Source organism: Salmo trutta, chromosome 30 (genome assembly GCF_901001165.1).
Source record: "Salmo trutta chromosome 30, fSalTru1.1, whole genome shotgun sequence".
Taxonomy (NCBI): domain Eukaryota; kingdom Metazoa; phylum Chordata; class Actinopteri; order Salmoniformes; family Salmonidae; genus Salmo; species Salmo trutta.
In genome coordinates, this window is record NC_042986.1 from 13,487,938 (window position 1) to 13,510,335 (window position 22,398).

At 44.6% G+C, this 22,398-nt stretch overlaps 1 protein-coding gene across 1 annotated transcript in view; it reads right to left on the bottom strand.

The window, feature by feature from the left end:
* Positions 1 to 22,398, bottom strand: part of itga5 (integrin, alpha 5 (fibronectin receptor, alpha polypeptide)) — a 55,198-nt gene that overhangs the window by 28,132 nt on the left and 4,668 nt on the right. Inside the window, exons 2-5 of the mRNA XM_029722811.1 lie at positions 7,303 to 7,433; positions 1,162 to 1,262; positions 647 to 770; positions 73 to 134 (exon numbers count right to left, since the gene is read on the bottom strand). Of these exons, the coding sequence (XP_029578671.1) occupies positions 73 to 134; positions 647 to 770; positions 1,162 to 1,262; positions 7,303 to 7,433 (418 nt within the window). The remainder of the gene's footprint in view (positions 1 to 72; positions 135 to 646; positions 771 to 1,161; positions 1,263 to 7,302; positions 7,434 to 22,398) is intronic.

Here is a 22,398-nt window from a genome sequence, read left to right on the forward strand (position 1 = left end):
AGAATGAGATCATGTGTTTCTAGTCCATATTAGTTGATAAAGCTCTGGTACTGAACTGAGAGGAAGTGCTACCTTGGTGAAATCAGCACTGAATCCCCCCTGACAGTAGCCCTGGCCCCCCTCGTTAATGAATTCTGAAAAAAACAGAGAGGTTCATAAATCAGTCATTTTTCCGATTTGAAAAAGCAACTTGAAAGATCCATAAATTCTGCCTTAAATTTAACCAACACTTTAGAATGTTGAATTTTGAAATACTTTGGAACCAGTGGAGTTCAATAACTCAGCTGGGCATTCTGAACAGAACCAAGCCAGCCCGTCACTACCCCAGCAGTAGGGATAGACTAGTCAATATGGGGCGGACATGATGGATTGAATCTAATGGGGTCAATTCTTTCTCCACAGCTAGTGTGTGATGTCTCTGGAAGTGGTTACTCAGTATTGTTACTTGAGACTCTAAACATCCCGTCTGTTGTGGCCCTCGGGCACTCCACTTAACCCCTCTCTAATAGCCTGCTGTGTGGACAGCTGCCGTGTCAGAGGTAGGCCACAGGAGTCACCTGTAGTGGTGGTGGGGTAGTTGGCTGGCAGAGAGAACAGCAGTGTCTTAATGGGAAATGTATAACATAACATAACAGAAAATAATGACCTGTGCGACAGGGAGCATATTCCACAAACTTAGTGAAGTTCTTGACAGAGAGGTAGCAGGTTCCTGTGATATCTGACTGGGGCATGTCTTCTTTGGTTCTCCAGGAGTACAGAGGGGCGCAGGCCTATAGGAGGGGGGAGGTAGAGGGGGGAGTTTTTGGTCAGTTACAGCAACACCCCGTTGAACTCGATGGAGACCCAGAGAGAGGTCAATGTTACATCTGGAGCAAAGTAACCGTGTAACTAAATCCAGGTTACGTCCCACACAATCAGGAAAAAATACAGGTGTCTCAACTTTGAAGTCACAGGAGCGCAAAACACTTCTCCTGAGAGAGGCTGGAGGTGAAAATTGGAACAGTCACAACAAACTGATTGACACAGACCTTTAAGACAAACTTTGAACAATTAACATATACAATCCATTAACAGTTGAGGGACTCTGAGCTGTAGAGACCAAAGTTGAAAGTAAACTGACTTTCTCCACCCCTGTCTCTGAGTCAGTGAGGGTCATCTTACCAGAATGGTGTCGCCATGGGAACGGACGGTGGCGCCGAACCACTGGTGGGACTTGACTTCAGCCTGGTAGTCTGTGTTGTTGAGTGTGACTGTTCGGTCCCCTGGGAGGAACAGAAAAATAACCGAGTGAATGAGTGACGACTAAAAAAAGTCCCTAATGAATCATTGTAGTTCTCCTCCAGACAACGTCATCCAAACATCTAGTCATCTGGCACTACAGAACTTACATACTGCATCATTAAACACACACCGAGTTTCTCATGAAGAACATTCCAGAGACGAACATAGCAAAAAACTTGAAAGTATTTGGTACTCAATGTTCAGGGGCTGTATGTATCTAGGATCTAGAGGAAAACCTTGGTGTTCACCAGAGCCTCATGCCGCAATATAGTTCCTGTCCTCACTGTTCAGATGTCAACTCGAGACAGTTCTCTGGCGTGACCTGGCTCTTTTTGGCCACCTGGCCTGTAACCCAGAGCGTTACCAAATGGAAGACTTTTTCCTATATAGTGCACTACCTTTGACCAGAGTAGTGCACTATGTAGGGAATAGGGTGCCATTTAGGACGCTTGCCTCTCTGACAGGACAGGAGCAGGTGACAAGACAGATGGCCTGTGGAGTCAGGTTCAAACAGGATGTTTTATTGGCAAGACTGATGCAACATCTGTGTTGCTATGGTGAGAAACAAAATCCAAACACAAATTGGTTTATACAGTTCACATACCATGAAACATCCTGTAACAAGTTTTCTAAAGGCTTGGAATTCAGACAAGACGTATCCAGTGGAACTTGTACCAAACAAATTTAATTTGGATTCTGAACCACTAACACCAGCAGCTCAGCAAGCGCACCCCAGCCTACTTCTCTTTTCCCAATCACTATTCTCTACAGTTAAACCATAAGCGTGTTGCAATAGAGCCATATCCATCTGTTGGAAAGGGGGCCTGGTGGTGAGAGCCAGAGAGTGTGACCTGTGGACGTGAGGAAAGTAGACTGTGCGTCAGCCTCCTCCTCCACCCGGGCCCCAGCCAGCTCTGAGATCTCTGGATCTGGGTGAGGGCCTGCTCTGCTCTGTGTCTTGGTGGAAAGACAGAAAGAGGGGGGGCTGTGTCCAAGGAAAACAAACGCTCTGGCTCTGTTTCCTCCTAGCAACCTCAGTCATCCCTGCTCAGGCACACTCTCCTCTTTCTCTAATAGTCTCTCTCCTGTCTACTCTCTCCCTCTATTTCGCTTTCTTTCTCAGTCTCCCTCTTTCTCACTCCCTCCCTCCCTCCTCTCTTTATCCCTCTCTCAGGGAGTTTGATCTCCCCCTGCCCAGCTAAGAAAGAAGTGGGGATTAGGGCCCTTTAATAACAGCACAGCAGATTTACTGTATCACCAGGCTTTCTCTCCAGCATTACTCATGGGCACACAGCACCCCTGTTCCCTACCGGGATACATGTGTGCCACTCCTTCACGTGTGGAAAGACACACTTTAGCGATACAACAAATAACATGCCTAACACATTAAAAGATCTAAGAGACTTGTTTCTTCAACTGCACTGCAATCATTTGCACTACACACGTCACAGTCCCTCTCCCTGAAGCATACTTTCCTCCTGTTTTCATAACTCAGGGGCCTCTGTTTTGATAAAGTGAAGGGGGTGACACTGAGGAGACAAGCAAGCCAAACAAGCATGTGTGTTTGGGACACACTACCCCACACTACAACCATGAGTATGAGCAGGGAAAGACATTTTATTCACATTTCAGAACAATATAGTTGTCGGACTCTTCTTAAGCACTTGGTCATGGTAAAACAGAAAATAATATTCAACATGACATCTCTACAGTTATGTAAGTGACGTCATCGCTACGTTCAAAGTACAAGACTGTCAGCCATAAGGCAAAAATGGCAACAACAACAAAAAACATGCAGGGTTTTGGAGTGTTCTCTAACTACACTGAGCGGCTGAGCTCAGAGTCTGTCACTGCTCTTATTGTCCATGTCAGAGACAGTACATTGGCGTTCATACAGTGTGACAGATGGAGAGATGAAAAGATCAGTCGGTTAAGAGGCTAGACAAGACAAGTCAGCCTGAGTCATGCAAAAGTGCCCAAAGCCTAACACGGGTTGATACAAACAAGATCTGAAGAAAAAGCTAGCAGACACATGTCGCAATAACATGTCATGTAATGTTATTTCAGTGAACTTGGGTAGACTTGGGTAGAAGTACTGCAGTGACTAGTGCCTCTCTACCCCTCTCTCTCCTGGGATAGGACAGCAGAGGGGTGGATGGGATGGGGTGAGGTCTGGAGTGTGTCCACAGACACTCCCCCCTTTGAACTGTGCGAGAGGAGACCCATTAGAGGAGTTTAGAGCCTGTATCTTGGGTTAGAGTGCAGGGCGGATGGGGTCAAAGAAAAATGGCAAAATCCACTCATCACATCAGCTGGCCCTGGGGGAGTTACTGGCCGGAGGAAGAGGGTCAGATTGAGAGATGGAGAGACAGGGCTCTGGTTTCCTCCCTCTTTCTCTCCCTCAGATCCCTGGGCAGTATTTCCTTATCTTAGTGGAAGGGGAAGGGGAAGTGGAGAGGTAGGCGAGGAGGGGTGGAGGAGGCTCTCCCATGACCACTTTGACCCAATTAGGAGGCTCTAATTAAATGGGCCTGTACCCTCGGTCAGGCTCAAGGAAGACCTCACCCACACTTAGGGAAGAACCTGAAAAATGTCACACAAATAGACACACCTCTCATAAAAAGCGTCAATACTAATATATTAGCAGTATAATATATACCACAGTCAGCTGAGCTCTAGCCATGTCATAAGAAACTAAAGGAAAACATATCTTCTATGTCATACAGACAGAGGTGCTATGTTCTTGTATGCCAGTCCAGATGTCTGAATTGGCTCTTCCACACAAATCAAATGAGTGCTTTCAAAGCCCATTAAGTAAAATGAAGTACACACTGTCTAAAACCCCAAGGGACTATCCTTCACCCCAATGCCCTGCTTCTCGCCTGCCGCACATTACATCACTGTGACGATCATGGCCCTGCGCCAGCATCCAAGGATGTGCAACACATTTTATAATCTGTTGCTAGAGAAAAGGGAAGGAAAACACCAGAAGAAAGAGGCGACCTGCATTTGGATTCCTTCAAATCAACTGTTAAACGGGGCTTGTGAAAACAGAAATCTGCTGCAGTGGAATATTTCTCCTCTAATGTGCCTTATGGCCAGTAAATCAGTCTTGGCTCTCAGCACTCTTCTCTTTGATTTCCCAGGAAACAAGCCAACAGTCCCCCGCTGCACTGACTGGGGAGCGCACACACACCCACACACCACTATCCATGGACATAGGACAGTGGTGTGTGTGTGTGTGTGTGTGTGTGTGTGTGTGTGTGTGTGTGTGTGTGTGTGTGTGTGTGTGTGTGTGTGTGTGTGTGTGTGTGTGCGTGTGTGTGTGCGCGTGTGTGTGTGTGCGCGTGTGTGTGTGTGCGCGTGTCAGAGAAAGGATGATCTAATTTACGCAATACACAGCAGATTTCTCTTTGATAGCTCTGTCATTCTAACTTACTCGTTACTCATTCCTCTAAAGGCAAAAGGCTCCTTCAACTGTCCAGTCACTGGAACATTGCTCCACTTCTCTGAATAGTGCATGATCGTTGACCCATCAACCAGGGACTCTTACTGTCATTCTACCTTTTTACATTCAGGTTCAAATGAAGCTTGTTGGCAATATCCGCTAGACCAAATGCACCGAGTGTACAAAACATTAGGAACTGCTCTTTCCATGACATAGACTGACCAGGTGAAAGCTATGATCCCTTATTGATGTCACTTGTTAAATCCACTTCAAAATCAGTGTAGATGAAGGGGAGGAGACAGGTTAAAGAAGGATTTTTAGGCCTTGAGACAATTGAGAAATGGATTGTGCATGTGTGCTATTCAGAGGGTGAATGGGCAAGACAAAATATTTAAATGCCTTTGAATGGGGTATGGTAGGAGGTGCCAGGCGCACCGGTTTGAGTGTAACAAGAACTGCAACGCTGCTGGGTTTTTCACACTCAACTGTTTCCCATGTGTATCAAGAATGGTCTACCAACCAAAAGACATCCAGCCTTCTTTTAAAAAAATTTGTGGGGGGGGGGGGGTGCAGGCTGTTCTGAGGGCAAAGGGGGGGTGGGGGGGGGGGGTGCAGGCTGTTCTGAGGGCAAAGGGGGGGGTGGGGGGGGGGGGGTTGCGACTCAATAATGTTTTGTACACCCAGTATATATCATTGTATCTACAGTGCATTCGGAAAGTATTCAGACCCCTTGACTTTTTCCAAACGAAATGAAAACTGAAATATCACATTTACAGAAATATTCAGACCCTTTACTCAGTACTTTGTTGAAAGACCTTTGGCAGCGATTACAGCCTCAAGTCTTCTTGGGTATGATGCTACAAGCTTGGCACACCTGTATTGGGGGAGTTTCTCCCATTTTTCTCTGCAGATCCTCTCAACCCCTGTCTGGATTGGATGGGGAGCGTCACTGCACAGCCATTTTCAGGTCTCTCTAGAGATGTTTGATCGGGTTTGAGTCCGGCCTCTGGCTGGACCACTCAAAGACATTCAGAAACTTGTCCTGAAGCCACTCCTTCATTGTCTTGGCTGTGAGCTTTGGGTTGTTGTCCTGTTGGAAGGTGAACCTTTGCCCCAGTCTGAGATCCTGAGCACTCTTGAGCAGGTTTTCATCAAGGATCTCTCTGTACTCCACATGAAGTTGTAGAAACATCAAGGATTTTTATTTTTTTATTTCACCTTTATTTAACCAGGTAGGCCAGTTGAGAACAAGTTCTCATTTACAACTGCGACCTGGCCAAGATAAAGCCAAGCAGTGCGACAAAAAACAACACAGAGTTACACATGGGATAAACAAAAGTACAGTCAATAACACAATAGAAAAAGCTATATACAGTGTGTGCAAATGGAGTAAGGAGGTATGGCAATAAATAGGCCAATAGTAGCGAAGTAATTACAATTTAGCAAATTAACACTGGAGTGATAGATGTGCAGATGATGACGTGCAAGTAGAAATACTGGTGTGCAAAAGAGCAAAAAAAGTTAATAAAAACCATATGGGGATGAGGTAGGTAGTTGGATGGGCTATTTACAGATGGGCTGTATACAGCTGCAGCGATCGGTAAGCTGCTCAGATAGCTGATGCTTAAAGTTAGTGAGGGAGATTTAAGTCTCCAAGGATGATCAATGGAAACAGGATGTACCTGAGCTCAATTTTGAGTCTCATAGCAAAGGGTCTGAATACTTATGTAAATAAGGTATTTCTGTTTTTAATTTTGGATACATTTGCAATTTTTTTTTTAATGTCACTGTCATAATGGAATATTGTGTATAGATTGATGAGGAACATTTTTTATTTAATACATTTTAGAATAAGGTTGTAACGTAACAAAATGTGGAAAAAGGGAAGGGGTCTGAATACTTCCCGAATGCACTGTATTGTCGTTGTATGTAGCGACATTTCTTTTATTTCAACTGTTTATTTGCCGTTTATTTCCCTACAGCACCTGGGGTTGGGACAGAACACCACATATTGTATCTAGCCTAAAGGGAAGATACCCTTGTCTAAAACACTCCGTTATTCTTTTCGTCCCAAAAAGAAAGACACTAATGACATGCTCAAAGGGATCATCTAGTTTCCAGGAACCAACGTGTCAAACAAAGGAGTATCAGTGGAGTAGAACAGTGACAGATGATCACCTGTCGGCCACCAAAGCATGGTGGACATGGACCAGTGGCTTTAAGAAGGGATTTGAGCGGCTTGACCGGCTTTACTGTGTGTAACCATCCTCTAAAATCTCCAGTTCACAACAGTCGCAAGAGTCTCAAGCTCTCGAGTCACCAGTCAGGACTACATGAGGAGATACGTGGTATGTGTTACAGGAACTGAAGGACAGTTGTCATTATGCTATGGAATCATCAAATCTGCTGAAACAGCATGTCTTCACGCGTCATGTACATTTGTGATTAAGTAAGTCTGTGTAATTTATCATCTTAAAATCTGATTTAAATCAAGTTCAGACAGTGAGGAGGTATGTTCAGGACCTAAAGTAGTGAAGTCACACTGATCGTAGTCTGCCAATGACCGGGTTTACCTTGATTGTCAAACTCAATGTTGTGGCACTCTGATTGGCCGAGACTCCATGGGCAGTAGTACACGGACCCGCCCTCTGTGATGTTGCGCTGGCTGGTATTGGCCTTGGGAGCACCGATCAACACACTGACACTGTTAGGAGAGAGAAGAAACATTCGGTCATTCAAATGTCACTATGTCAACTCTACCTGACCTGCTACCTCCCTCAGCAACATAACAGCTGAGGTATGGCAACCTAGATCAGCGAGATTGGTTTGCTAATGCTACCTGTAGTCTTTTTATGTAATTGGTTAAGATCTACTCTTGGTCTGGTATGAATTTAAAAATGCCTTCAACACCTCCCAGTCAACAGTTTTAGCATGTTGCAGAGCCGGTACACACGTTTTACTGCTCACAAAGCTATACCCCTACTTCAAAAACATTTTAACAGGTTCCACCACAGTACTGTTACATAATATTGTAACCATGTGTAATTGTTGCTGAAACATGTGCGCATGTGACATTCTCTCCCGCTCTCTCCATCAAACACACACACACACAACGGAGAGATCCCCGTGGGGCAAATTGGATGTGAAAACAAGAAAGCAAACAGCCTAAGTGGAGTCACACTGTTGTTTCCACAGCTGTATGGCCCTGTTCCTCTAGACAGACATCTAGCTAACCCATCTAACCCTGCAGTAAGCTAAACGTAAAGCCAGGTCTGGGACAGACATCTAGCTGCTGTAACCCTGTGGTAAACGTAAAGACAGGTCTGGGACAGACATCTAGCTGCTGTAACCCTGTGGTAAACGTAAAGACAGGTCTGGGACAGACATCTAGCTGCTGTAACCCTGTGGTAAACGTAAAGACAGGTCTGGGACAGACATCTAGCTGCTGTAACCCTGTGGTAAACGTAGACAGGTCTGGGACAGACATCTAGCTGCTGTAACCCTGTGGTAAACGTAAAGACAGGTCTGGGACAGACATCTAGCTGCTGTAACCCTGTGGTATACGTAAAGACAGGTCTGGGACAGACATCTAGCTGCTGTAACTCTGTGGTAAACGTAGACAGGTCTGGGACAGACATCTAGCTGCTATAACCCTGTGGTAAACGTAAAGACAGGTCTGGGACAGACATCTAGCAGCTGTAACCCTGTGGTAAACATAGACAGGTCTGGGACAGACATCTAGCTGCTGTAACCCTGTGGTAAACGTAAAGACAGGTCTGGGACAGACATCTAGCTGCTGTAACCCTGTGGTAAACGTAGACAGGTCTGGGACAGACATCTAGCTGCTGTAACCCTGTGGTAAACGTAAAGACAGGTCTGGGACAGACATCTAGCTGCTGTAACCCTGTGGTAAACGTAAAGACAGGTCTGGGACAGACATCTAGCTGCTGTAACCCTGTGGTAAACGTAGACAGGTCTGGGACAGACATCTAGCTGCTGTAACCCTGTGGTAAACGTAAAGACAGGTCTGGGACAGACATCTAGCTGCTGTAACCCTGTGGTAAACGTAAAGACAGGTCTGGGACAGACATGTAGCTGCTGTAACCCTGTGGTAAACGTAAAGACAGGTCTGGGACAGACATCTAGCTGCTGTAACCCTGTGGTAAACGTAGACAGGTCTGGGACAGACATCTAGCTGCTGTAACCCTGTGGTAAACGTAAAGACAGGTCTGGGACAGACATCTAGCTGCTGTAACCCTGTGGTAAACGTAAAGACAGGTCTGGGACAGACATCTAGCTGCTGTAACCCTGTGGTATACGTAAAGACAGGTCTGGGACAGACATCTAGCTGCTGTAACTCTGTGGTAAACGTAGACAGGTCTGGGACAGACATCTAGCTGCTATAACCCTGTGGTAAACGTAAAGACAGGTCTGGGACAGACATCTAGCAGCTGTAACCCTGTGGTAAACATAGACAGGTCTGGGACAGACATCTAGCTGCTGTAACCCTGTGGTAAACGTAAAGACAGGTCTGGGACAGACATCTAGCTGCTGTAACCCTGTGGTAAACGTAGACAGGTCTGGGACAGACATCTAGCTGCTGTAACCCTGTGGTAAACGTAAAGACAGGTCTGGGACAGACATCTAGCTGCTGTAACCCTGTGGTAAACGTAAAGACAGGTCTGGGACAGACATCTAGCTGCTGTAACCCTGTGGTAAACGTAGACAGGTCTGGGACAGACATCTAGCTGCTGTAACCCTGTGGTAAACGTAAAGACAGGTCTGGGACAGACATCTAGCTGCTGTAACCCTGTGGTAAACGTAAAGACAGGTCTGGGACAGACATGTAGCTGCTGTAACCCTGTGGTAAACGTAAAGACAGGTCTGGGACAGACATCTAGCTGCTGTAACCCTGTGGTAAACGTAGACAGGTCTGGGACAGACATCTAGCTGCTGTAACCCTGTGGTAAACGTAAAAGACAGGTCTGGGACAGACATCTAGCTGCTGTAACCCTGTGGTAAACGTAAAGACAGGTCTGGGACAGACATGTAGCTGCTGTAACCCTGTGGTAAACGTAAAGACAGGTCTGGGACAGACATCTAGCTGCTGTAACCCTGTGGTAAACGTAAAGACAGGTCTGGGACAGACATCTAGCTGCTGTAACCCTGTGGTAAACGTAGACAGGTCTGGGACAGACATCTAGCTGCTGTAACCCTGTGGTAAACGTAAAGACAGGTCTGGGACAGACATCTAGCTGCTGTAACCCTGTGGTAAACGTAGACAGGTCTGGGACAGACATCTAGCTGCTGTAACCCTGTGGTAAACGTAAAGACAGGTCTGAGACAGACATCTAGCTGCTGTAACCCTGTGGTAAACGTAGACAGGTCTGGGACAGACATCTAGCTGCTGTAACCCTGTGGTAAACGTAAAGACAGGTCTGGGACAGACATCTAGCTGCTGTAACCCTGTGGTAAACGTAAAGACAGGTCTGGGACAGACATCTAGCTGCTGTAACCCTGTGGTAAACGTAGACAGGTCTGGGACAGACATCTAGCTGCTATAACCCTGTGGTAAACGTAAAGACAGGTCTGGGACAGACATCTAGCTGCTGTAACCCTGTGGTATACGTAAAGACAGGTCTGGGACAGACATCTAGCTGCTGTAACCCTGTGGTAAACGTAAAGACAGGTCTGGGACAGACATCTAGCTGCTGTAACCCTGTGGTAAACGTAAAGACAGGTCTGGGACAGACATCTAGCTGCTGTAACCCTGTGGTATACGTAAAGACAGGTCTGGGACAGACATCTAGCTGCTGTAACCCTGTGGTAAACGTAGACAGGTCTGGGACAGACATCTAGCTGCTGTAACCCTGTGGTATACGTAAAGACAGGTCTGAGACAGACATCTAGCTGCTGTAACCCTGTGGTAAACGTAGACAGGTCTGGGACAGACATCTAGCTGCTGTAACCCTGTGGTAAACGTAGACAGGTCTGGGACAGACATCTAGCTGCTGTAACCCTGTGGTAAACGTAAAGACAGGTCTGGGACAGACATCTAGCTGCTGTAACCCTGTGGTATACGTAAAGACAGGTCTGGGACAGACATCTAGCTGCTGTAACCCTGTGGTAAACGTAGACAGGTCTGGGACAGACATCTAGCTGCTGTAACCCTGTGGTATACGTAAAGACAGGTCTGAGACAGACATCTAGCTGCTGTAACCCTGTGGTAAACGTAGACAGGTCTGGGACAGACATCTAGCTGCTATAACCCTGTGGTAAACGTAAAGACAGGTCTGGGACAGACATCTAGCTGCTGTAACCCTGTGGTATACGTAAAGACAGGTCTGAGACAGACATCTAGCTGCTATAACCCTGTGGTAAACGTAAAGACAGGTCTGGGACAGACATCTAGCTGCTGTAACCCTGTGGTAAACGTAAAGACAGGTCTGGGACAGACATCTAGCTGCTGTAACCCTGTGGTATACGTAAAGACAGGTCTGAGACAGACATCTAGCTGCTATAACCCTGTGGTAAACGTAAAGACAGGTCTGGGACAGACATCTAGCTGCTGTAACCCTGTGGTATACGTAAAGACAGGTCTGAGACAGACATCTAGCTGCTGTAACCTTGTGGTAAACATAAAGACAGAACAAAGAACCCCTTCACCAGATCCACCAGCAACATGATAAGTGCTATTCGAGATCCTTGGAAAGTCACTACCTTAAACCCTAACCCTAATTCTACCCTAACAATAACCCTTACCTAACCCTTACCTTCACCATTTCAAATGTCAACTTCAATGGGGCTTTGGACGTCCCAAGGATCCCGGATAGCATGAACCCAAGCAACATGTGTGGTCTTACAGGTGAGTCTGAGGACCAGCCAACCAGGCTAAAGATCACAAGGACAGAATATTCAATGACGGAGAAACAAAGACAGCCACGGAATCAAATAACATTTTATTGGTCACATACACATATTTAGCAGATGTTATTGCGTGTGTAGCGAAATGCTTGTGAATGAGAACTTTGAGACGAACCACTGAACCAGGACTAAGAGCCATGGCTAAATTGACAGACATTTTTTCCAGTAGACAGTCTGGCTGAACCAGCACAGTGTAGCCATTACCTCATTGCGGCTCCAATTATCCTATCACCACTGGCATGGTGCTGGACAGTGAAGTGGGCAAAAGACAGAGGGAAGAGAAGAGGGCAATGAGTGGAGTAGAGCCTGAGGGGTCTTCCTAAAACAGGAAGAGCACACCCTTTCCTGCTCCAGGTCAGTCACCCAATGATGTGAGGTAGTTTACGGTACCGCTATGTTTAACATCTTCCCTCAGGGGACAACTACCCAGCAGGGTCCAGACAGAGTCCAGAGGAGCCACCCTGAACTCTGAAACCAGCTTTAGTCAAACATCTTTGGTCACCCTTGCCACAGTGTCATCTTAGTTAGGATTTAGACATTGGCCATGACTTTAATACTTTCTGCATAGAATCAGGGTTTGTAGGAGACTACACTGAGAACCTGGAAGGAGTAGGTGTCAGCTAAACCTTATGGTGTTGAAAACATACTGAGGCCAAACGCAGGGCAAGGTCATGAATCTGAGGACATGGATTTAATGTCACACTATAACCAGTGGTGGTCTGACTGGTCGCATTATCTCAAAAGAGATACAGAGCAACCCAACCAAAACGAAGGGCAGAAATCCATCGTTTTTTAAAATTTTGAAGAGGGAACTAAAAACATGGCATCTGGCTCAGAGAGAGAGAGAGAGGGAGTTTACCGGTTTCCGGGCGTGTGTGTGTGTGTGTGTGAGGGATGCTCCCTGAAGAGCAGCTAACGTTGCTCCACCTGTAGAATAATGGAAATCCCAGAGAACCTTCGCCGTCACGGATTAATTCCCTCTTCACATTTATAAACACACAAAGAAGTTTGGCAAAAATGTGTTCATATGAACTCCATAGCATATTCTTTGGTTCATCACGTGTTAATTAATAGACCACAATGCTGTGGGGATCTGATTTGGCCATTCATATTTCAGTGCTTATTATGACAGGAAGAGATGACTCCGACGCAAACATTCAGATCCACAGAGAAAAAGTCACCCTTTGCTTTCTTCAACTCCTAGAAAGATAAACACATACATTTTGGCTGGACTTTTGAGTAAGACACTTTCAACAAATGTAATTCAATATTGCATAATTTGAAGATGTAAAAATTAGGATGAGTACAGTCAAATATTCATTTTTTTTTTTACAAATCCTTGTCCAGTGTAAATTTAAACAAAGACAGTAAGCGGGGAAAAAAACAAGCCAAAGATGGTAGGCTTACTACATCTATTGAGAATCTGATCTGAATACAGGCCAACAGTATTCGGTGAGGATATCATTTCAAAGGGAAAAAACTCAGGAAACAACAAAACGAGGGGAAAAGGCTTTCATCAGCAAACTGGAAACAGGGGTGTGTTTTCACTACCTCACCACCCACACACCCACTCACACCTTGATAGTGATCTGAAAGTATTGTAAATAAGGAACAATTATCATTTAATGGGCCTTTATCTGGCAGGGGATCAGTCTCGCTAGCATTAGCATTTTCATAAAGACCTAAGTGTAGTTGGCTGATTGCTGGATTTAGAAACGGCTTTATGTGTATATGGAGGGAGGAGACCGTCTGGCCCTCTGAGGATTAAGACAGAGCAAAGGGGAGGTGTAGTGGAAAGGGGCAGTCATTTCGGATGCTTTGTGCATACACCAGGCACTTTCAAATCTACAGAGAATGTAGTTGACTGTTTTAGGAACTCAGGGGGACGTCATTACAATATCTACATCAGAATTTGAATGAGTGATCTCAGAGATTCAGAAAAGAAGTAAGAGTTCTACATTATATGTAGAGGTTTAATATGCCAAGCAGGAGCAGATTGGCCTTCTGGCAACTGCCAGATGGGCTGCTCGAAATGGACAGAAAAAAAAATATATATTTTTACATATAAAAATAAAACAATGAAAAAAGGTGACATGGCTGACACGGCCCATGTGCCCGTTAAGATTCTAAGATTTTGGCAATATCTGTTATACTAATCTATAATGAGCCTTTGGACTGATCAGTGGGCAACATCCAGTCCCCCTACCAAGATGGACCAGCCCTGTTTTCTGTAGGCTGAGCTGAGGTCATGCAAGCTCACATTCAAAGACAAACATCAGCAAAGAGACCTGCTTCGACTGTCATCAGTTAGACAGCCAAGGTCATGGATCTTAAAAAACGAAAAGGGTGCCTATAAACGTGGAAAAAGCACATTCTACATAGTCACCTCACTCAAAACTTCCTATTTATTGGGCGGCAAAAACCATGATTTGGTCAAACATTATCCTCATGATTCCTGTAATTTTTTATTTCTCAACAGCAACTATTTTACAACCACCATATTTGATATGGCTTTGAGATATAGATGTGCAACAGCCATTGCGAGGGCATAGGCCTATGGGCCTCATGGGTCATAGCCTACAACTGAAAAAAAATAATTGGGGACATTATATTTACTGTTGGATGAATACATGTCTAGCAGTGGATATTATATTTAGAGTAAGCGATCTAGTTAATGTGTTTTGAGTTTCCACTTCCTCAGGTGTTGAACCCCAAATTAATTAGCCTATGATATTAGTTAGTGCACATAAAGATGTATTTATTTTTTCAATAGAAATGAATTGCATACATCTGGAAATCCTGGAGTAAAACATAGCAACTATGGTCTAATTGTCAACACAGAATTCATGACAATAACTGGATTGGGTTTAACAAAACAGCTTGAATCCTGCATTCCTGCATGGATGTGTTAGATGAAACAACTTTTCGAAATGTTTACACCCTCCTCCGCCCTTATGTCGGCAAATCTGATCACGATTCCAATTCAAACAGGAAGTACCCATGCTACGTTTTATTCAGCGCTGGTCTGATCAATAGAAATGCATGTTTCAAGACTGTTTTGATCACGTGGACTGGGATATGTTCCGGATAGCCTCTGAGAACAACATCGACGAATTCACGGATACGGTGACTGAGTTCATCAGAAAGAGCATAGGGAATGTTGTTCCTACTGTGACTATTAAAACCTACCCAAACCAGAAACCGTGGATAGATGGCAGAATTCACGGCAAAACTGAAAGCACGAACCACCGCATTTAACCATGGCAAGGTGACAGGCGAAATAGCTGAATACAAACAGTGTAGTTATTCCCTCCGTAAGGCAATCAAACAGGCAAAATGTCAGTACAGAGACAAAGTGGAGTCGCAATTCAACGGCTCAGACACGAGATGTATGCAACAGGACAATCACGGACTACAAAGGGAAAACCAGCCATGTCGCGGACACCGACGTCTTGCTTCCGGCCAAGCTAAACACCTTCTTCACCCGCTTTGAGGATAACACAGGGCCACTGACGTGGCCCACCCCTAAGGACTGTGGGCTCTCCTTTTCCGTGGCTGAAGTGAGTAAGACATTTAAGCATGTTAACCCTCGCAAGGCTGCCGGCCCAGACGGCATTCCTAGCCGGAATCTCAGAGCATGCGCAGACCAGCTGTCTGGAGTGTTTACGTACATATTCAATCTCTCCCTATGCCAGTCTGCTGTCCCCACTTGCTTCAAGATTTCCACTATTGTTCCCGTACCCAAGAAAGCAAAGGTAACTGAACTAAATGACTATTGCCTCGTAGCACTCACTTCTGTCATCAGGAAGTGCTTTGAGAGGCTAGTTTAGGGTATCACCTCTACCTTACATGACACCCTAGACCCACTTCAATTTGCTTACCGCCCCAATAGATCCACAGACGATGCAATCGCCATCGCACTGCCCCGATGCACAACTGAGCAAGAGGACAAGTACATTAGAGTGTCTAGTTTGAGAAACAGATGCCTCACAAGTCCTCAACTGGCAGCTTCATTAAATAGTACCCGCAAAACACCAGTCTCAATGTCAACAGCCTCTTCACTGTTCACGTTGAGACTGGTGTTTTGCGGGTACTATTTAATGAAGCTGCTAGTTGAGGACTTGTGAGGCATCTGTTTCTCAAACTAGACACTAATGTACTTGTCCTCTTGCTCAGTTGTGCACCGGGGCCTCCCACTCCTCTTTCTATTCTGGTTAGAGACAGTTGGCACTGTTCTGTGAAGGGAGTAGTACACAGCGTTGTACGAGATCTTCAGTTTCTTGGCAATTTCTTGCATGGAATAGCCTTCATTTCTCAGAACAAGAATAGACTGACTAGTTTCAGAAGAAAGATCTTTGTTTCTGGCCATTTTGAGCCTGTAATCGAACCCACAAATGCTGATGCTCCAGATACTCAACTAGTCTAAAGAAGGCCAGTTTTATTGCTTCCTTAATCAGAACAACAGTTTTCAGCTGTGCTAACAGAATTGCAAAAAGGGTTTCTAATGATCAATTAGCCTTTTAAAATGATAAACTTGGATTAGCTAACACAACGTACCATTGGAACACAGGAGTGATGGTTGCTGATAATGGGCCTCTGTACGCCTTTGTAGATATTCCATAAAAAAATCTGCCATTTCCAGCTACAATAGTCATTTACAACATTAACAATGTCTACACTGTATTTCTGATCAATTTGATGTTATTTTAATGGACAAAAAATATGTTTTTCTGTCAAAAACAAGGACATTTCTAAGTGACCCTTAACTTTTCAACGGTAGTGTATACATATAAATATATGGATGACCAATGACCAAGCGGCCATGTTGGAGCTAAGGACACAAGCATTTTGCTACACCCACAATAACATCTGCTAAATATGTGTATGTGACCAATAAAATTTGATTTGATTTTATTATAGTTCTTAATAACGCACTATGAATGACTTTATAAGATGATTACTCGTGATTTGGGTCCTGGTGCCACCAACTGTAAAAGTCAGTGGCACCACTGACACCAGAGGAAACTGTTAAGTCTGGAGCTCTGTAATAGTAATTAACACTTAGGGTAGGTGTTGATGCAGGGGAACACATGACAGGCACTAATTTGCAATATAGCCTGTCATTAGCTTGGCTTTTATAACATATATGGCTTAAGAAGACAGGCTCCATAGTGATGTGGGCTGGTGTGGATAAAATGCCAGGGCTGAATTCTTGTCCCAGTCTGCCCCTGGGTTCTAGAATGGCCAGCAGATTCATCACCGCTCTGATGTTGTCATAGCCAGTGTGGAGGTGACAGCCCCAGTGCTATAGAAACATGATGGTAGAGGTTTGGTTTAGGGTCAGACAGTGCATCTCAGCCAAGCCAAGAAACCCACAGTAGTGCCATCATAGGAAGGGTACTCTTCATTGAACAATTTTGACATATTTTCAGAAAAGAATATATAATTTTTTGGCAGCATGTTTTCATGTTGCAATAAAAAAAACTACAGCATAGCCAACGGTTTAATAAGGAGACCTTGAGCAATCTACTGCTGGGAATATTGTTCGGAAGGAGCGTAGGTGGAAGCAAGAAAAACATTTGTGGCTTCTCTGCATCTCCCAAAGCGAGACCCACCTACGCCATCAGAAACACACTAATGACCCCAACCTACCTCAGTCTGATGGTTCCAGCTTTAAATTCATTGGTTTAGGCTGCTAGTGTTGAGGCCATAAACAGACTCCCCAGTATAAATGATTGCTACTGCAATCAGCAGAAATGTTAAACAATACATAAGCGAGGCAATAATTCCACTGGTTGCTCCCACTGTTTATACAGGGTTGACAAATTAAGGGGTAATATATAAATGATGGAAACCGTTGATCTACTACTGATCTTCCCAGGCTTAAACCCAATGGAGTTTCTGATGAGGTTAGAGAGAGGCAGTCAGAAGCCAAATTCCTCTCGCCCCCTTGCCACCCAAACACAGCTTTTTACCCATTCCACAGTTAATGGTCTTCCTCCCAGCTGCAAAGCTTATGTCACTTGAACACTATTATAATTGCTTTAAGCCAGCCGGGAAAAACACATTCACATTTTGTTGGCATGCCAGTGGCGGGCCGGATGGCTGCAGTCACCATCTGCAGTCGTTAACCCTGGATGCAATGGGAATGGTATGGCACAGACAGATGCCCAGGGGACTGGCAGGCCTACATATGATATAAAGATTGGAAAAAGGGCAGGAGGACTGGAGCATTAAATTAAGAAGGCAGGAATCACCTGGAATACAGTAAAGAAAACTGCCCTGGGCTCCCGAGTAGCGCAGCGGTCTAAGGCACTGCATCTCAGTGCTTGAGGCGTCACTACAGACCCTGGTTAGATTCCAGGCAGTAACACAACCACCCGTGATTGGGAGTCCCATAGGGCGGCGCACAATTGGCCCAGCATCGTCCAGGTTTGGCCGGTGTAGGCCGTCATTGTAAATAAGAATTTGTTCTTAACTGACTTGGCTAGTTAAATAGAGGTTAAATAAAGGTTTAAAAAAAGTAAAGAAGGAAAAAAAGAAAACTGCCAACAGAAGAGTTAGCTCAAGATGCACTGTTGAGGCAACAAATTTATGTAACATGATAGTTACATAGTTAAAAAGTAGTAACTAGTTACAAAGTTGGTAATTAGCTAAAATGCTAAAGTTGTCCATGATGTGATTCGAACACACAATGTTTGGATTGTTATGTGCCCACACATCCTCCCCGAACAACCTCCCTCCTCCTGTGGAGCAGAGGACCTCAACCACGGATTGTGAAATAGACACAAAATACTTATTGGGAATTTGGCATAGTAACTGCCCCCCCCCAGAAAGAAAATTACAAAATGACATATTGGTTTCCTTACCCTGTAAGCAGTCTATGGACAAGGTATGACAGCAATCCATGCTTTGGTTTAGTTTCCCTGGCACTGTTAGCATGTGGAAACAGTGCCAGGGAAACTAAACCAAAGCATGGATTGCTGTCATACCTTGTCCATAGACTGCTTACAGGGTAAGGAAACCAATATGTCATTTTGTAATTTGGGTAAACTATCTAAGCAACCCACTCTCTATCTGTAATTGAAATGCACTGTATACAAAATTGTGTACTGGACACAACTTTTTTGTGTGCAGTTACTATGCCAAATTTCCAATAAGTGTTTTGTGTCTATTTCACAATAATCTGTGATAGTGGGTTGGTTGAGGCCCTCTGCTCCACAAACAGTTACAAATAATAAGTAGAACAGCCTTCAAAAGCGTTGGTCCAAACCTCAACTTGGGATGGGACTTCATGAACAAAATCACAAATGCAGTCACTCAACTAACTCTTCAAAATCATCTCCTCACAACAAGGGGAAACCGAACTAACTCAAGTACAGTGACTCAAACTGAATCTGTGGAGCTCTTGACCTCTCTCTCTCTCTCCAGCAGCAGATATTGAGATCTGGCCAGTGCCCAAACACAACGAGTAAACTGTTACAGCAGCAACTGTTTTCCTCTTCCGCTTTGAGGAACCGGCTGCCGCACAGCCTTGGCGAACTGACGCAAATACATTTAAGATAATGCATTACTGTACAAGAGGGTCTTCAGTCAGCAATGCCAACAAACTGTCAAATGGGATCATCACAAGAACACCAAATATGACATTGTCACATTATCACTAGACCGAATTACTGGAAGTATTTATGACTCACTGTGTCACTGTGGAGGGAATACCAGTTAAATGTGCTGTACTATAATAACGACTTCTTTTGGACCATGTAGAGCCGTGACACACGGCCTTCAGTCTGACACACGATCTTCGGTTCGGTCCAAGCCAAGGCCAGACCAGGAGACGGACTGTCTCCCAACTGCTATTCTGTCTGGTCATCCTTCAGTTCTACACACACACTCACGCTCAGTACTGCTGTCCAGGACCTTCTTACTCCTCTGGGCCAGACACAGAGGAAGATGATGAGAGTAGCAGTGTCTGCTGGGATGGCTAATGCTGAAAGAGAGAACACTGTACAGAACACTCATTCATAGGCTGCATCCCAAATGGTACTAATATAGCCATACAGTCAGCTGCTACAGTAGGAACCAAATTACTGTAAATGAGGTAGGAACCTGCTCTGAACTTTTTTATTTTGAGGGGTATTGAAGAGTTCCTATCTCATTATGGTTTCCTTTCTATAAATTTACCCCAAATTTCCAAAACCAAACTGCCCAGCAATCAGGTTTAAACCTTGTTTGTCTCACACTCCCATTTTGAATACTGTACTTCAACAGCAGCAGTTACAACAAAAACTACCCACCAATGTTGATCTGATAAACATTCCCCCCTCTCCAGAACCGGATCTTAATGTCACTGCAAAAACATTTTCTCCCAAAGGACGTTAGTTCAGTACAGCAGGAGGCCTGCAAGTCAACAGCAGATTCAGATTCAGTGTTTAATAATCACATGTACAGGGTTGCAGGTGTGATTGCAGGGTACAGTGAAAATCTTAGGCTTCGAGCTCCAACCTAATGGTAATAAAAACAACAATAGCAATAGCACTATATACATAATAACAACAGTAGCAGAGATGAATAAATACATGTCCGTTGGGGTGGAGGCAGAGTAAAGACTGTTTAGGGGTGGGGGGGGTGACCATAGGGGGAGAAGCAGGACCACTGAGGCCGTGTGGGGACCAAATGAAATAAAAACAAAACAAATGTTTATTTTAAAATGTAATAATATACATATTAACAACTGCACCAGTGATGAATGCCGTTGGGGGGGGGGCAAGAATGTCAATAGGGGGAGCAGCAGGTAAGGTAAGTGATCATAGAGGGTGGGGAGTGTCCAGGGGACTAGCAGGGGGCCAGGGTGGAGTCGGTCGCTGACTAGTGGTGGCTATTCAGCAGCCTGATGTCCCAGGTGCAGAGAGCTAACTACACTACACTGCTGTTTAGTATTAGTGACAGGGAGAAAGCAGCACTGGTGAATACATTTTACATTTATATTTTGGTAATTTAGCAGATGCTCTTATCCAGAGTGACTTAGTCAGTGCAGTCTGCCAGTCCCCTGTACTCTAACATACAGCGACACTGATCTTTGAAATATGGGTGGATTTTCCCATTCGTCTTCATGTATTCCGTGGCTCTGATACCCTCAGTTCCATTGTAAAACAAATACACCTGTGGTTTGGATTGCTTTAGACTTGATTTGTGATTATGGGCTGATTTGTGATTATGGGCTCAATGTTAATGGGGCAGCAGGTGGCCTAGTGTTTAGAGCGTTGGACTAGTAACTGAAAGGTTGCAAGATCGAATCCCTGAGCTGACAATGATGGCCACTGTTCCTAGGCCATCATTGAAAATAAGAATTTGTTCTTAACTGACTTGCCTAGTTATATAAAGGTGTCAAAAAAAATCTAAATCAATCATCCTCATATTATGTAGGTGTTGCATGCTAGTGAGGATCTTAGAGACATAGCTCTTTCTAAACACTGTGGCTCATTCAGCAAAACCACCAGGCATTGTCATTTCACAAGGGTTTCACAAGTGGCAAGATGGTCATTTCAAACACCCTAAACGTGGAGCTGAGGTTAAAGAGACTATATGATGCCAAATTGCAACCCAGCCCTGAAAAAAAAAAATCCCCAAACCCCTAGTCACACACCCCCACAGACCCCAAAAACACAATGAGGGATGTTTTTAACACCAGGCCATTCACACCTCTCCACAGTGACCACCAAGGGGGGGTCCAGTCCTTTATACCTCTAAAGGGGAAGACAGTGGGGCTGACGGAAGGAGAGTCACACAGCCATCCCTCTGATCACCTCTCATTCACTCCCATTCACCACAGCTGTCTGCACACAAATTGTCTCTGTTGTCTCCCAAGTACCCCCTTGCGCAAACATTGACCGCGAGAGTAGCAGCACTGTGGTCAATTCCATTTCGCACGCTCACACGCTCTACAAACACACAAGCATTGTATCATTTTAATATTGTAAATGTTATATTAAAGTTGTAATAGAGTAATAATGTCATTTTATTTATGATGTAGACTGTTGTTTTGATGTAATTGTTTTATTCCTGTGTGGACCCCAGGAAGAGTAATGGGGATCCTAATAAATACTAAAATTGTAATTCAAGATTTGAATCTGAACTGGAATGATGGCAATAACTCTATTTTGATTCCGATGTTTGGTCTGGCTAGATCCATTTCCCCAAAAGGAGAGTGCCATTACAAGTCTGTACAATGAATGGAGTCCCTTTTTGACCCTAATAGGGCAAAAGAAACCAGGACTGCTGGCAGTTAAAGATTCCTGGGGTGTTTCTGGGCCCCGGTCAGCAGGCTAAACATGTCCCCATTAACCTTTAAAACAACACACTGGGTCAGCAGGTAGCTTTGAGGGTAGGGCGTTGGGCCAGTAACCGAAAGGTTGCTGGTTTGAATACCAGAGCTGACAAGGTGAAAAATATATAAAATGTCACTGTGACCTTGAGCAAGGCATTCCCTGGGGGAGTTGGGATATGCACAAATACGCATTTTCATTACACACTTGTGTGTAATAGGACAAATATAAGCACCCCCAAATGATTATTATAATACAGAATGATCAGACCAACCTCACAGGCCTGAAGCGAGAACAGAGAAAGACTCAAATAGGCCTTTTAAAAAGTGAATAAATAAATAAATAAAGAACATGGGAGTCACATGGAAAGTTTCTCAGATGGAAAACAGCAAACATTCACACAAAGAGCCCCATTGTCCA